At 48.8% G+C, this 16,103-nt stretch overlaps 1 protein-coding gene across 1 annotated transcript; it reads left to right on the forward strand.

Moving 5' to 3' along the window:
* The first annotated feature begins 10,577 nt into the window (after window positions 1–10,577).
* LOC123398530 (probable carboxylesterase 2) lies at window positions 10,578–12,094 on the forward strand. Its single transcript, XM_045092994.1, has one exon. It carries the CDS (start codon window positions 10,814–10,816, stop codon window positions 11,825–11,827), a length of 1,014 nt encoding a protein of 337 aa, XP_044948929.1. The 5' UTR covers window positions 10,578–10,813; the 3' UTR covers window positions 11,828–12,094.
* The last annotated feature ends 4,009 nt before the right edge of the window (window positions 12,095–16,103 follow it).

The following is a 16,103-nucleotide window of genomic DNA, read 5'->3' on the forward strand; positions in this document are numbered from 1 at the left end:
CTTTCACGTCCATCGTTACATTTCCTTTTTCAGTTTTTGGTGGCTTCGTGAAAGGATTTGTTTTGAGTGCGTATCTTATTTTCCTACATCTTGATGCACTCTTTGGCCGTGAAGATTATTTTTCCTCATGCTTGTCTTGATGAGGGTTTTGCCATTTCAATTAGTATCCCTCCTCTTGATAAGGTTCTTACTTCCTATCTTCACAATGGGTTGTCACAAGCGTTGGTTCTTATTTTGTTTATTAATAAGCTTGTGAACCCATTTTCTAGTATGTGTGTGTGTGGGAATGATATGTCTTGCACTTTGTATCTCATTTCATCAAGACTATGTGATGAGTAATGCTCATCCTTATCTTAGTCTTCTCAAGTGCTTTGCCATGACTCACACACATTACTTTGGTTGAGCTTATTCTTAAGTTGCTTCCTTTACATGTTGCTCAACCATTTGTTTTGTGCAATTGATATGCTTATTGTCTCATCTATCTTCTTGCACTCGTTGTGTGTTTTTATTAATTTTGGGGGAGCAACGATCCTATTTTGTGCACCTATATCAAATACAAAAATCTCGTATTAGTGCACAAATCATGGGGAGCTTCTCTAGTTTTTGATAAAACACTCTGTTGCCTTTATCATAATATCTTCTATTCATGTGGTCCGAAGGACCATATGATTGTTTGTTCCATCTGGAATCTTTTGATTGCTTGCCTCTATCTTTGTATGTCTTTGTGGCATACGATCCTTTTATTTGCAATCTTTGGGTCCTCAATATAGTTGGTTTTCCTCCAACTACCTATCATTGTATTTGTGTATTTTTTTGCACTCATTTGCTGACAAGTACACACTTTTTGGAGGACCACCTACTATATTGGCTTTCTAAACTTTTCGTCCATTTTGGCAATCGATGCCAATGGGGGAGAAGTTTAGAGAGTTTACTTTGGATATGTTTAGAGGGTTTTGCTTTTATTGCGTAAGCATTTACATCTTGCACACATGCATTATTACCTTGTATGTGTGCGCTTTGTTATGCTTATTTCCTTATATAAACTCTCTTGAAGTGGTTGTCTTCAATTACCAAAATGGGGGAGATTGTTAGAGCATATATCTCCATATGTGGTTTTGGTAATTAATGACAATTCCTATGGACTAATGGTTGCCTTAAGTTATATTTATAGGATTTGTCCATAGGCACTTCTTGAAGTCCATCTGTTGGGTTCAAGGAGTTTATATGATGACCAAGATGGTATTCAAGGTATTATCCAAAGAATGGTCATAGAGACACTAGGTTGATCAAGATCTCAGACAAAGAGTAAATCAAGATGATCAACACACCAAGCGTATAAGATGTACCGAGAGGGATCAAGTGATCCCATGGTATCGTAAGAATTATCCATTACGTGTTTGTGTACTAACCCATGGTCTTTGTGAGACTCCTATGTGGGGGTTAGGTGTGCTTCCATGGGCTGGCGTCAAAAGGAAGATCTCATACAACTCATGAAGGATGACGTCAAGTGGTGATCGTCATCAAGATTGTGGTGTGCAAGTTCAAGTGGATCAGCACGAATATATCATTGAAACTATTGTTAATGATCATGTGTTGATGAGGACAAGCTCATGTGCTAACAAGGGCAAGATCAAGATAAGCATTCCTGAGCACTACATGCTTGATTCTTGTGGATGTTCACATGGTGGACAAATGAAGATGAATACATAAGCTAGGATTTCCACATTGTGTATGGGAGAGCTGCTTGAAGACTTCATCATGTCTTGCTTTCAACTTGAGCCAAGAAGGAACAACAACATCAAGCTCAAGTGAAAGGGCTAACTCAAAGGTATCAGTTCCTTTGACGTTAGTGGTGCGGAGTGATGATCAGCGAATAAAAGTATACACCCAAGTATGGATCATCGGTACCCCTTTTATAATTCTTGAGTCTTTAGGGATCCCGCACTATTAAGAGGGGATCACAGGTTTTGTGATGAACTTGCTCAAACTAGATATCCACTGTTCTGCTCTTACCACATATCCACTGCTCTGCTGTTATCAGAAAACAGGACCAATGCCTCGGACATCCGGCCTCCTCCGGACGTCTGAGGCCCGGACGTCCGACCAGCTTCGGAAATCCGGAACTATGCACCAGAGAAACTTGAGTTCTATAACTCGGATTTCCGGCTCCCTCCGGACATCCGAGCGCCGGACGTCCGACCAGCTTCGGAAATCCGGAGCCCTGCACCAGAAGAACATAAGCTCTATAACTCGGATTTTCGGCTCCCTCCGGACGTCCGAGGCCCGGACGTCCGTCCCCTTTAGGAAATCCGGAACCTCCCACCACAAGAAGTTGAGTCGAATAACTTGGATTTCCGGCCTTCTCCGGACGTCCAGTCGCTGTTCAATTCACAGTGTTTTTAGTGATATCTACAGGCCTCAGACGACCGACCCCTGTCAGACGTCCGACCCCTCGCGGACGCCCGGACTCCCGGAAACTGCCGGACGTCGAGACCCTGTGTGACTTAAAGTGTCCCCAACGGCTGTTTTTCTCTCCCCACTATAAATACCCCCTCCCACTTCGTGAGAGGGTTGCCCAACACAACCTTATCCTCATAAGAACACACTTCTACCTCACACACATTTGTTCACACCAAATCTTAGATCCCAAGAGCATTTGTGAGCCCCTTTGAGAGTTGTTCCAATCAAAAGATAGATCGTCTCCCTCTCCTCCTCTCAACCCAAGCTATTTGAGATTTGAGCAAGTTTTGAGCATTCTCGTGATCTTGTTACTCTTGGAGGTTGGAGACTCCTAGGCGGTAGGAGTTCTTCGGAGAGGAATCAATCCATGTGATTACCCCCTGGAAAAGTTTGTGAGGGTTTGGAAGCCACCTCAAAGGCTTACCACCAGTGGTTGAGAAACACCTTCGTGGTGTTATCTCAAAGGGAGAATAGGGTGAGCCTTCGTGGCGTTGGTAACATCCACCTCTCTAACGGTGACTAGCGTCCCTCCAAGGAAGTGAACATCGGGATACATCTTCGTCTCAGTGACCTTGGTTATCCTTAACCCTAACTCCTTACTTGTGGTTTACTTGTGTTATTTGAGCATACATACATTGCATATTGCTTGTGCTCATTATATTGTGTTGGCCATTTCTTGTACAAGATTAATCATTCAAGCATACCCTCTATATCCACACGTTCGTACTTGCAGCCCTTGATACATCGTGTTGATATAGTGTGATCTAGTATCTTGTGTTGTTCACCTACTTGCCGTGTGATATAGCTCAAGTAAGTTTGTGTAATTTACTTGTGCTTGTTAGTAACTGTATTGTGTCCATCTTGGTAGATCGTGTTGTTGATACACGTTGCAGTGCCTAGTGCATTTAGGATTTGTGCTTGACAAGTACCCTCTTAGTTTATTTCCGCATTAGTTTCAAGCCAAATCCGAAGAAGTTTTTAAATAGCCTATTCACCCCCCCCACTCTAGGCGTCATCGAGGTCTTTTCAATTTCAGTGAAGACCTGTTAAGGTTGAGCTTCACCTAGAGCAAGTAGCTACACCCCTTTACAACTGAACAATGGACTATGCCTTGAATTGTCAGTTTGGCGTAAAGGAGCTTCACCACAAGTCTTACTAGTACTATACTGCCGAAGGTGACCCCTCGGGTGGAGCATATTAGTCACACTCCTGGCCTATTCATGAGTTTACTAGAGATCACCCAAATCTCATAGACCGTGACCAACAGTCAAGCTCATATAGGTGTGTTCCTCCAAAGATCGCTTTGTAGGACAGCATCTTGCTTACATATAAGCCTTAGAACACATTAAGACAGTAGTCATCCTACCATACAATATCCGAGAGTATTGCATCTCCAACGGAGTGGGTTAGTAAAATTACTCTCCTCAGTTCACCACTAGCTTGTTTTCCCAGGTCCTACTTCACGGGATCTCCGATCATATAGGTTGGGTTACTACCATGGCAACTCATGTGGGTCTCATACCCATCTCCCTCGGTGCACTATCTATCACAACACGTGATAACCCTTTAGTAAAGGGATCTGCCAGATTCTTAGTTGTTTGGATGTAATCCAACGCTATCACTCCGGAGTTTCTCAAACGTCTGACAGACTTCAATCTCATTCTTATATGTTTGTTGGACTTCATATTGTCCTTTGAACTCTTCACTTTAACAATAATTGTTTGATTATCGCAGTTCATAAGGATAGCCGGAAGCCCGGAACCGGCTTCTCAACCACAGGTAAGTCCATCAAAAGATCTCGAAGAAATTCTGCTTCGACACCAGATGTGTCTAACATTGTTAATTCTACTTCCATTGTCGATCTCGTTAAGATCGTTTGCTTGCAGGACTTCCAGGAAACAGCACCACCCCCAAGAGTAAACATATACCCAGTGGTGGCCTTCGTCTCATCAGCATCACAGATCCAATTCGCATCACTATACCCTTCAAGTACCGATGAGAATCCCGTATAGTGAAGCCCGTGGTTGACAATACCTTTCAAGTAGCGCATAATTCTTTCAACAACACGCTAATGAACATCGCCCGGGTTTGCAACAAACCGGCTAAGTTTGCTCACGGCAAACGCGATGTCAGGCCTCGTTACGCTAGCTAGGTACATAAGCGAACCGATAATTTGAGAGAATCTCAATTGATCTATAGCTGTGCCTTCAAACTTTCTAATAAGCACACTAGGATCATATGGTGTTTGAGAAATTTTGCAGTCTGAATATCCAAAGTGACTCAAAAATCTTCTCAACATAGTGGGATTGCAGAAGTGTAATCCCACCCTCATCATCTCTCAACAGCTTGATGTTCAAGATAACATCAGCCACCCCAAGGTCCGTCATCTCAAAGTTTTGAGACATAAAAGACTTGACCTCCTCAATTACTTTGAGGTTGGTTCCAAATATCAGTATGTCATCAACATACAAGCACAATATAACTCCTTCGCCCCCACCATGGCGATAGTATACACATTTGTCAGCTTCATTAACAACGAAGCCAACAGATGTCAGAGTTGTATTAAACTTCTCATGCCATTGCTTAGGTGCTTGTCTCAGACCATATAAAGGTTTCAACAACTTACACACCTTTCCTTCCTGAACTTCTATCACAAAGCCATCTGGCTGTTGCGTATAGATTTCCTCATTTAGCTCTCCATTCAGGAAAGTCGTCTTAACGTCCATTTGACGAACGAGAAGACCATGAGAGGCCGCCAATGAGAGTAGTACTCGAATGGTGGTCAGTCTAGCCACAGGTGAATAAGTATCGAAGAAATCTTCTTCTTCTTTTTGGGCATAGCCCTTGGCCACAAGCCTAGCCTTGTACTTTTCAATCGTACCATCGGGCCTAAGCTTCTTTTTGAACACCCACTTGCATCCCAATGGTTTGCAACCATAGGGACGGTCAGTGATTTCCCATGTCCCGTTAGCCATGATGGAATCCATCTCGCTACGGACCGCGGCTTTCCAGTAATCAGCATCTGGAGAAGCATACACTTCTGAACTAGAAGAGGGATTATCATCCATGAGGTATACGAAGAAATCATCACCAAAGGTCTTTGCAGTCCTTTGTCTCTTGCCCCTACCACGGGCTTCCTCGTCATCCTCCTGAGGATTTTCATCATGTGTTTGTTCATAGTATTCCATAGGAATGGCAGGCTCAGGAGTTATCTCAGATTCCTGTCTAGAAGTGCTTTGCATATCTCTCATGGGAAATATATCCTCAAAGAATGTAGCATCCCTCGACTCCATTATTGTACCGGCCTTCACGTCAGGTACCTCAGATTTCACTACTATAAATCTATAGCCTACGCTATTCTTAGCGTATCCCAAATTAATGCAGTCCACAGTCTTTGGTCCAAGCTTACGCTTCTTGGGGATCGGTACATTGACTTTCGCCAAGCAACCCCAAGTACGTAAGTACGAGAGCGTCGTCCTTCTCTTCGACCACTCCTCGTAGGGAGTGACCTAACTATCTTTTGTAGGAACTTTATTTAGGACATGACACACGGTCAATATAGCCTCCCCCCACCATGCCTTGGATAAACCTGATGTATCTAACATGGCGTTAACCAAATCAGTTAGAGTACGATTTTTCCGCTCGACAACCCCGTTTGACTGGGGTGAATAGGGAGGCGTCCTCTCATGAATAATGTCGTGTTCCGCACAAAATGAATCAAATTCGTTTGAGAAGTACTCTCCACCACGATCAGACCGGACTCGTTTAATTTTCTTTTCAAGTTGATTCTCAACTTCTGCCTTATAGATTTTAAAGTAGTGTAGAGCCTCATCTTTAGTATTTAACAGATACACATAGCAAAATCTAGTGGAATCATCTATCAATGTCATGAAGTATTTCTTTCCACCTTTAGTCAACACACCATTCATCTCACAAAAATCAGAATGTATGAGTTCTAATGGTGCCAAGTGTCTCTCCTCTGCAGCCTTGTGAGGCTTGCGAGGTTGCTTTGCTTGCACACACGAATGACACTTAGAACCTTTGGCTAAAGTTAAAGTTGGGATTAAATTCAGTTTTGCTAGCCGCGACATAACACCGAAACTTATGTGACAAAGACGTGAATGCCAAACTTCAGATTCATTAACACTCGAATGAATATTGTTCACGACTTTATTACAAAAATCTGCAAGAGAAAGGCGGAACAGACCTCCACATTCATAACCTTTTCCAACGAAAAGTCCATATTTCGTAACTACTACTTTATTAGACTCGAATACCAACTTAAACCCTTCTCTACACAGAAGGGAGCCACTAACGAGATTCTTCTTGATGGCGGGGACATGCTGCACGTTCTTCAGCTGCACGATCCTTCCCGAAGTAAACTTCAGATCGACCGTGCCAACACCAAGAACAGAAGCACTCGCGCCATTCCCCATCAATACGGACCCGCGACCGGTGGCCTGATAAGAAGAGAACAATGATAAGTCAACACACACAAGAATATTTGCACCCGTGTCTACCCACCAATCGGTGGACTGACAAACTGTAAATACAGTAAGTAAATTACCGTACCCAGATGCACCACTTTCATTGTTGCCCACAATCATATTGGCAGACTTGAAGTCCTGCGTCGGCTTCTTGTACTTGTTTGGACACTTGTTCGCCCAATGTTCCTCTAAACCACAAGTATAGCAGCCATCTCCCTTCTTATTCTTCTTGAAGGGCTTCTTTCCCTTCTTATTGAAGTTGGTATTCTGTTGGACAGAATTCTTTCCCTTGGGCTTGTGGGAATTGAGGTTACTCTGATGTACCATATTGGCAGCAGAAGAGCTTTCCACCGCTTTTCCATTGGAGTCATTTGCTCTCGAGTTCTGCTCAACACTCAGATGGCCGATGATGTCCTCTACTGAGAACTCACGCCTCTGATGTTTCAGAGTAGTAGCAAAGTTCCTCCAGGAATTAGGGACCTTAGCAATTATACAGCCCGCGACAAACTTGCCCGGCAAATTGCACTTAAGAACCTCAAGTTCTTTAGCTATGCATATTATCTCATGAGCTTGTTCCAATACAGAACGGTTGTCAACCATCTTGTAATCGTGGAACTGCTCCATAACATACATCTCACTCCCAGCATCGGTGGCCCCGAATTTAGATTCGAGCGCCTCCCACAAGTCCTTGGCAACATGCATATGTAAATATGCATCAACCAGCTTATCTCCGGTCACGCTAATGACTGCTCCAAGGAATAGGACGGTGGCCTCCTTAAACATCTTCTCCTGTTCAGGAGTGATAGTTTCCGTAGGAGTGACACCGGCTACCCAGAACACGTTCATAGCCATGAGCCATAAGGTGGTTCTCGTTTGCCAACGCTTGAAAAAAGTACCGGTAAACTTATCCGGTTTCAGTGCAGCAGCAAAACCATTACTTGAAAAATTCCTACACAAATTAGGTTTTTGGATTGTTGAGTAAATAGGCAATTTTCCGAGTAGATTAATCCATGAAATAATTACTAACATGGCATTGACTAGGTTCATGACATATTGATCACGGAGTATACTAGCAAGTACTACGCATATAGCAGAAACATCTACGCATATAGGCAATACTACTAGTGCAGACAGAAACAGGAGAGAGATAAACATATCATACCCTCAGATCGGCCAATTGGCCGTAGCAGCAGCGGTGGCGGCGGCAGTATCCTCTGCCGCCTTCTTCTCGGCTTCGGCCTTCTCGCGGACGAAACGGTCAGCTTCGCTTGGTGAAGACATGGCGATGACGAGGGCGACGCGGACGTAGACGAAGCAGACGGACGAAGGCGAGCAGTCGCATGATCGCTCCCCAAAAACCTAATCGCCCCTCTCCCGTACAGGAACCGGAGAGGCGAGGTTTCGGAGGCCTGCTCTCCCGTCGACCGTGTACGCGGTAAACGGGACGGAGTCGCCGGCGGCAGCAGCAGTCAAGGAACGAACGCGTGAGGCAGATGTGATCTGGTTCTCGTCGCGGCTAGGGTAGGCGATAGCCTGCTTATAAAGGCGGCTGGGTAGGAGGAGTGCGCGAGGGCACCTTCTCTTCTCACTCTCCAATAGCATGTGGAAGAGAGACCCTTATAAAGGGGTCCAACTTCTCCTCCACTAGCGGGATGGGACTAAACTTCCCACTACCTTGTCATGCCACCACCTACATGGGCCCTTGGAGATTTTTCTGAAATTTGTCTTATGGGCCTAAGGTCCATCTCTAATTTCAACAAAAATGGCTCACCCGCAGAATAACATAAATTATAGCCTCTACACTCAGGTGTCTAACCCCCCCCCCCCCTCAAACGTTCGGAAAAGGTGTCCATCACTGATGTGTCACAAAATTTTGACCCAGACGGACGCCTCAAACGGGTTTTTAACGCTCGGGTTGATCGACACCCATCATATCTAGCCCAAATATGGAGCGTTCGGACGTGCCCAGACACATTCGTCACGTCGGCCTGACGATGGGATCCCACGCAGACTCGCCCGATATTCCGACGGTCCGACGGACGCCTCCTTCATCGCCGCGGTGTGGATGTCGCATGACGCCGCTCCGGCTCATCGCCCAAGGCTAAAACCGGCTATTTAAGACGGTCGACGTCTCCGGCCTATCACACCCGCCTCTTCCCTCTCCGCGTCGTCATCCGAGCATGCCCTCCTCTTCTCCCGCGCTTTTTCAACAACACCATGGCCCCTCGTCGTCGCCACTTTCTAACATCTGAGTGCCGGTTGCAGGTCCGCGCAAGGTGCGGAGTCCAGATGTAGATCTAAGCGGAGCACTAGGACATCCTCAACTCTGTTTGTTCGAAGTCGGAAGGTGTAGATGCTTGCCTATCAGGATGAGTTTGAGGAGGAGGCCTTGGATCATTACCTAGTACTGCCTTATGACGGGACGAGACGAATTCGGCAAATTTATCGTGTCCATCCGGTCCTCTTCTATCATACACCCAGGTTATTACGTGCTGCATTCTCTCGGTCCCGAAAAGTGAACATCTCGCGTACCACGATTCGCTGGTTCAATCCGTGCTCGTGGGTCTGGAACACATATATTCCAGGCAGGTGGCGGTTGCTCGCAAGCAAATCCAATCCCATCCCTTGATCACGAGAAAGGAAACCCGAACGAACAATACAGGCGCGTACCACCGTGGCGTGGCGTGGCCGTTGAGCTCGTCGCCATGCTGCGCCGAATCGCCGGAGACCGATACAGTTCACGCCCACATGCACGCCAGCTGGCCAGAGCGTCTCCACAATTGCCTCCTCCGCTCTGCCCTGCCCCTGCATTTACCATTCCGAGCTTCCAACGGCCAGAGACATGGCGGCAGCAGCGGCCCTGAAAGGGGGTGCAGCGCCAGCGCACACATGGCGCCGGCCCTGGCCAAGCCCGGTAACGGACGGACGCATCGATTGCTTTCGGAGTTTCGTTAGTAAATGGTGGCACACTAATGTGCAGGGGGGAGACACACTGTGCAGGCGGCACGATTGGTAAGTAAAACGCCTGCCATGGCCGGCGCAGTGAGAACGCGGCCCGCCCGCCATCTGCAAACGCTCGCACGACGGGAGGACACAATGCAAAGTGCTCGTGGAAAGTAGCTCGCCTAGGGTCACAACTTACCCACAAGGCACCAAGATGACACGCTGGGTCTACAACGGCCGATCTTCGACCGCAGAAGCCAACTGGAGCCGCCATCGTGCACACGTAGTAGTACGTACGTAGCGCTCCAAAACATTTGGCTTTAATGGACTAGGCCCGTGACTGACGACTCGTGTGTTTATGAACAGCGTAGGCGTTGGTTCGTTTGATTGACGACTCCTGTGTTTACTAACCAACGGTTTGTCTGTCTATTTGTAATACTCGTACTAGTAACATAGCCTGCGCCCGTCTTGATTAACCACGCGCCAGTTACGACGGCTTGTCTGAGCCTGAGCCTGAGCCTGAGGCTGAGTGTGGGTGACGATGGACGGGGAGGATAGGTCCGCGCACTTAAGCACTAGGCGCCGGATGGTTACGGGCCACCACTAGTAATGGCTCGCGCGCCAGTGTGCTCCGCCGTGCCGCCCCACTACCGGAACGCCACCCAGCGTATGCTCCGCATTGACTGCCACGCACGCCATCCGTCGCTTCACGCACAAGGAGCTCGCGCACCATCGACCACCCGTCCCGGTGCGAGCTGCCCACCGTGTCCGCCGCGTCGACCGGTGCGTGCGTGCGTGCATGTATATAAGCGTGCGTGCGTGCGTGCGCGCACCGGGAGTAGAGTACCGCGGCACAGTGCGGGTCACTCGCAGCCGCGCGCACTGTCCCCTCCCTCCGTGCTCCGTGCTCTGAGCCAGCCATCATGGCCGCGCTCGCCTTGCTGCTCCTGCTCGCGCTCGGGGAGGGGGCCTCGGCATTGCGCGGCCGCGCCGACGGCGAGGCGGTCAAGTTCGACTTCACGCCGTTCCTCATCCAGTACGAGAGCGGGCGGGTGCAGCGGTTCATGGGCACCAGCGTGGTGCCGCCGTCCGTGGACGCGCGCACGGGCGTCGCCTCCGCGGACGTCGTCGTCGACCAGGGCACGGGCCTCGCCGTAAGGCTCTACCGGCCGAGCACCCGCGGCAGGCACGGCAGGCTGCCAGTGCTCCTCTACTTCCACGGCGGCGCGTTCGTCGTCGAGTCGGCCTTTGGCCCCGTGTACCACAACTACCTCAACGCGCTCGCGGCCAGGGCGGGCGTCATCGCCGTGTCGGTGAACTACCGCCTCGCGCCGGAGCACACGCTGCCGGCTGCCTACGACGACTCGTGGACGGCGCTCCAGTGGGTGCTCTCCAACGCCAGCCGCGGCTCCGGCTCCGGCTCCTCCTGGCTCTCCAAGTACGGCGACATGTCCCGGCTGTTCGTCGGCGGGGACAGCGCCGGCGGCAACATCGCGCACAACCTGGCAATGCGCGCGGGGCAGCAGGGTGGGCAGGACGCCGGCGACATCAGACCGCCGATCAAGGGCGTGGCGCTGCTGGACCCCTACTTCCTGGGCGGGCACGCGAGCGCGTGGGCGGAGCGGGCGTGGGGGTTCATCTGCGCGGGGCGGTACGGGACGGAGCACCCGTACGTGGACCCGATGGCGCTGCCGGCGGAAGCGTGGCGGCGGCTCGGGGCGGCGCGCGTGCTGGTGACCAGGTCGGGGCAGGACCGGCTGGGGCCGTGGCAGGGGGCGTACGTGGACGCGCTCCGGGGCAGCGGCTGGGGCGGGAAGGCGCGGCTGTACGAGACGCCCGGCGAGGGGCACTGCTACTTCCTCAACAACCTCCAGTCGCCCAAGGCCGCCATGCATATGGCCACCGTCGCCGCCTTCGTCAATCACTCTCCTAGCTAGCTATCTCCATACGATAGCCCAGTCATTGTCTGATCTGGCGGCGAGGTGACCAGACCGGCAGTAAAAATAATAATAGAATAAAAGGGTAGTAGAGTGTGCTGCTGTTGCCTCTGTTTTCGTTTCTTCTTGGAAGCAGATCGGCTTGTGAAAGACAGATGGCATTGTCCACCGCGGCTGGAGCGGCCCCTTGAACTTTGGAACAGATAAGCATGATGAATGGATGGAAGAGGGGCTCGATCGATCTTCGACGTGCTCGAGGTTTATAAACGGAGGCATGCATGGCAACTCACAAGGACCTGTATAGCCGTATAGGCCTAGAGCACAACGTCAACGTGTGGTGACCATGCAGCCATGCGACATGTCATCAAGAAGAAAAAGGATCATGCGCCTACGATATGGTGCAACGCCGCGAGACCCATGCAGTGGAATTGAAGAGGAGCACAATTCAAGATTTGGCATCCAATGGCAATTTGGGCAACGTGCTGGTTTATTTACGCTAGTGTACCTATAGAGAGGAGAGGAGGCATGGGGTGTATGGGCTCATTAGTTCCATACACGGCCAACTGTGACATGGTCCCCCATGGGGACTCAACACCCGAAGGCGCCGCCAATGCCGGCACCGGTGAGCCGAGCTTTCGTTAGGTACCACCCTTGCATCTCATCTAGGCACCCTAAGCCACTAAACACACAACGAGAATGATGATGGTACTAGAAACCACTAGTAGCCCTGATAGGAGGGTGCGCTCGACCAGAATTATCAGAGGGTGTCACACATGGAGAATTTACCCGACTTTGGACTCTCATCATGAAGGCAATACCCTACCCTGCTTTGAATTTGATTAATGGTGAAAACATCTCGTATTGGGGTGGATGGGGGAGGGTAACAACGTATGTGGTGATAATGATGTCAAGACTATGACAATAATGTCAGATTACTCGAATAACCCATGACCTCGCCTTAAAACGGAGGACGGTGCCTCTGGTTACACATTTAAGTAACTCACGTAGAGTCCAGTTGCTACCAAAGCGAGAATCTTCCACAAGGATGGCTTCCTGTAGGGCAAGGGGCCTTGGCAACACCTTGCATGTTGGGCCACGAGTTCAGACCGACTTCCCGACGGCTCTGCCATCTTCAGTAGCATGTGTCGTCCGTAGCCCCCGAGATCGTCTCGAGTTCCGCCTACTTTTTGGTTGAAGCTTCCTCTTGAACAAAATGTTGAAGTCCTAATGGGCCCCTCTTTGAGTTTGTGGCCGGTAGCTTGATACATCTCAAAAGTATATACATTTTTTTATTATTAAGTGCTACTATATTATCACTTTTGTGTATTTTATATTATTTTTATACCTTGTTCAATTTCGTTACCGGCAAATCTATTTACTCCTTCCGTTACACATCATCCCGTGACTAACTCCTTAGTCACACTGAGCTCAATATGATGATGGATTACCGAGTAGGCCCAGAGATACCTCTCTGTCACACGGAGTGACAAATCTCGGTCTCAATTCGTACAACCCAACAAATACTTTCGGAGATACCCATAGTGCATCTTTATAACCACCCAGTTACGTTGTGACGTTTGGTACACCCAAAGCACTCCTACGGTATCCGGGAGTTGCACAATCTCACGGTCTAAGGAAATTATACTTGACATTAGAAAAGCTTTGGCAGACGAACAACACGATCTAGTGCTATGCTTAGGATTGGGTCTTGTTCATCACATCATCATTCAATGTCCATGATAGGAAACCATGATCATATATTCATCAACGAGCTAGCCAACTAGAGTCTCACTAGGGATACAATGTGATCTATATATTCACACATGTATTACGGTTTTCGGTTAATACAATTATAGCATGAATAATAGAAAATTATCATGAACTAGGAAATATAATAATAACCACTATATTATTGCCTCTAGGGCATATTTCCAACACTATCAATCTCTCACAACACCGTTTGGGTTCGGAGGGAACATGAATGGTCAGTGCAATTTTATACGAGGATGGATCATCTCGGATCTTTCCACACCTATCCTCGTGTAGGCGGTTCGCTTCGTTGCTTAGACGAAGTTTGTCGTGTCGTCGATCGCTATCTTTCCGACCGCCTGGATCCGAAAATGCACTTGGAGCGTACCCTGGAGATTTCGGCCCACTATCGGCGCAAATTGACCTATTTTTGACGCAAATTGACCTACTTTTGGCACAAATTGGGACCAATTTTGGTCCATATTCGACGTGCTTGGCACAAATTGAACAGATCCTTTATTTTTTTATCACATAGTTCATCACAGAAATCAATACAAATCAAAAATAGTTCAAAAAATTAATACAAATCAAAATACTTCAACAAATAAAAATCCATAATTCATCACACATCGAGCTAGGCGTTGCCCTTGAGCCTCCATATGTGCTCCACCAAATCGTCATGCGGTTGTTAATGCATCTATGTGTCTCGGATCTCCTGTCGGATGTTGAGGAAGGTAGTCCAGGTTGCTGGTAGCTGGTGATTAACTTGCACAAGAGGACCTTGTCTATAATATGGTTCAGTGTCAAACACTGGCTCTTCCTGCTTGCTCCCAATGATCATGTTATGCAAGATGACACAGCAAGTCATGACTTCCCACAATTGATCTTTCGGCCAGGTCTGAGTGGGGTACCGTGTAACTCCCCAAGTGTAGGTCTTTCCCTTTTTGTAACCTTCCATGTGGGACCACCTTGACTTTGTCATGAGAGTTTCTATGCATGTATGAATTCATGTGCCACCTTCTATTTTGCTTTTGCATGCATGCATCCATGCCATACCATCCTTGCCATACCTTATGATTCTATGTCATGTTATGATTGCATGTGATCTTGCTAGGTGTGATGTTGTGGTATTGTATTATCTTGTGTGATGCATGTGATGTTGGTGTGTGATGGGTAGGAGTGAGTGCTAGGTAATTTCAAAGCTATTTGCTAGTTAAAATCCTTTTCCCTCCTATTATCTCATGTCAAAATTCTATCTTCCCAAAAGTTATTCTAAAATGTCTTGTGGTTAGAGTTAATTGTGGTTATGATGATGTGTGAATTTGATGTTTTGTTCTTTGATTTTATAGGTGCAAATAAACCCAAAACAGTAAATTAATTACTGTTTTGCATTTATTCCAAGTGGCTCCAAATATTGTTTTCCTATTTTATTCTATTAGGCCATAATTCCTTATGACCAGGGGGTATTTCCTTTTGAATTTATCCCAGTAGTTTTATCTTGTGTATTATTTTTCCTCCCTGTGTGTTTTTCTAAATAGAACCCCCCCAGCGTTTTCTTCTCTCCCCCCTGGCGCAGCATGGGCCTCCTCCCTTCGGTGGCCCATGTTCCCCCTGTCCAGCGGCAGCCCAGGCGAGACCCCCCCTCCTTTCTTTTTCCCTCACGCCGTCTCTCCTTCCCTCGCGCGTCTCCTCTCCGTCAGGCCGAGAGGGGGAGGAAAGTTGACGCCGTGAGGTCTCACGGACGTCGAGGTCCCCCTTTTAAGCGCGTTGGCGTCCGTGCCCTCTTCCCCTCATCTAGGGTTCCTCCTTCCCTCCCATCTCACGCCGCCACCATCTCGTTCCCCATCTCTCTCCCCCTCTCCTCTGTCAGGTAAGGCACTGGTAGGAGTAGCAGAGAAGAACAGAAGGCCATCACCGACGACCGTCGCGCCCCCGCCTCCGTTCGCCGCCGTCGCCATGTCTGGGCGCTCGGGGTGGATCCCTGCGATCCATTCCCGGCGCTAGAGGCCCCGGAGATCGGCCACACCGACGACCCCGAGCCCGTCGAGGACGTGCCCGCGGTGTCTTCTTCCTCTCCTTCGGTTCTGCAGTTCAGGGACTTCTTCGTCGACGGCCTTCTTCCCCTCCGGCGCTCCTCCTTCCCGATCGGCGCCCCCTCTTCTCCTCAAGGTGAGGATCATCGCCCCCTTGCCTCCTCCTCCTTGGTTCGGTCAAGATCCGAAGTAGGGTTCTTCGTTTCTTCTCTGTTGCCGTTCGTCACAGAGTAGCGAGTTGTGCGTGTGCGTAGCATGGTGTGGTAGGGTGTTGCTGTTGTTTGGTAGTGGTAGGAGCAGGAGCTCGCCTCCATCCAGCGCGATGAGCCGCTGCGGCAGAGGGCGTGCGCCTTCTTCTCTGTCGCCAGGCTTCTGTCCGGCAGGACCCAAGGCAGCAGGTGTTTGCGTGTGTATCTCTTTTTCAGAGCGACAGGTAGGCTCGTAGCAGTAGAAGTGGATCTCCCCCCTCGTGCCAGCAGCGACGCGGACGGGGT

The sequence above is a fragment of the Hordeum vulgare genome, chromosome 5H, assembly GCF_904849725.1.
Source record: "Hordeum vulgare subsp. vulgare chromosome 5H, MorexV3_pseudomolecules_assembly, whole genome shotgun sequence".
In the NCBI taxonomy this organism is placed as follows: domain Eukaryota; kingdom Viridiplantae; phylum Streptophyta; class Magnoliopsida; order Poales; family Poaceae; genus Hordeum; species Hordeum vulgare.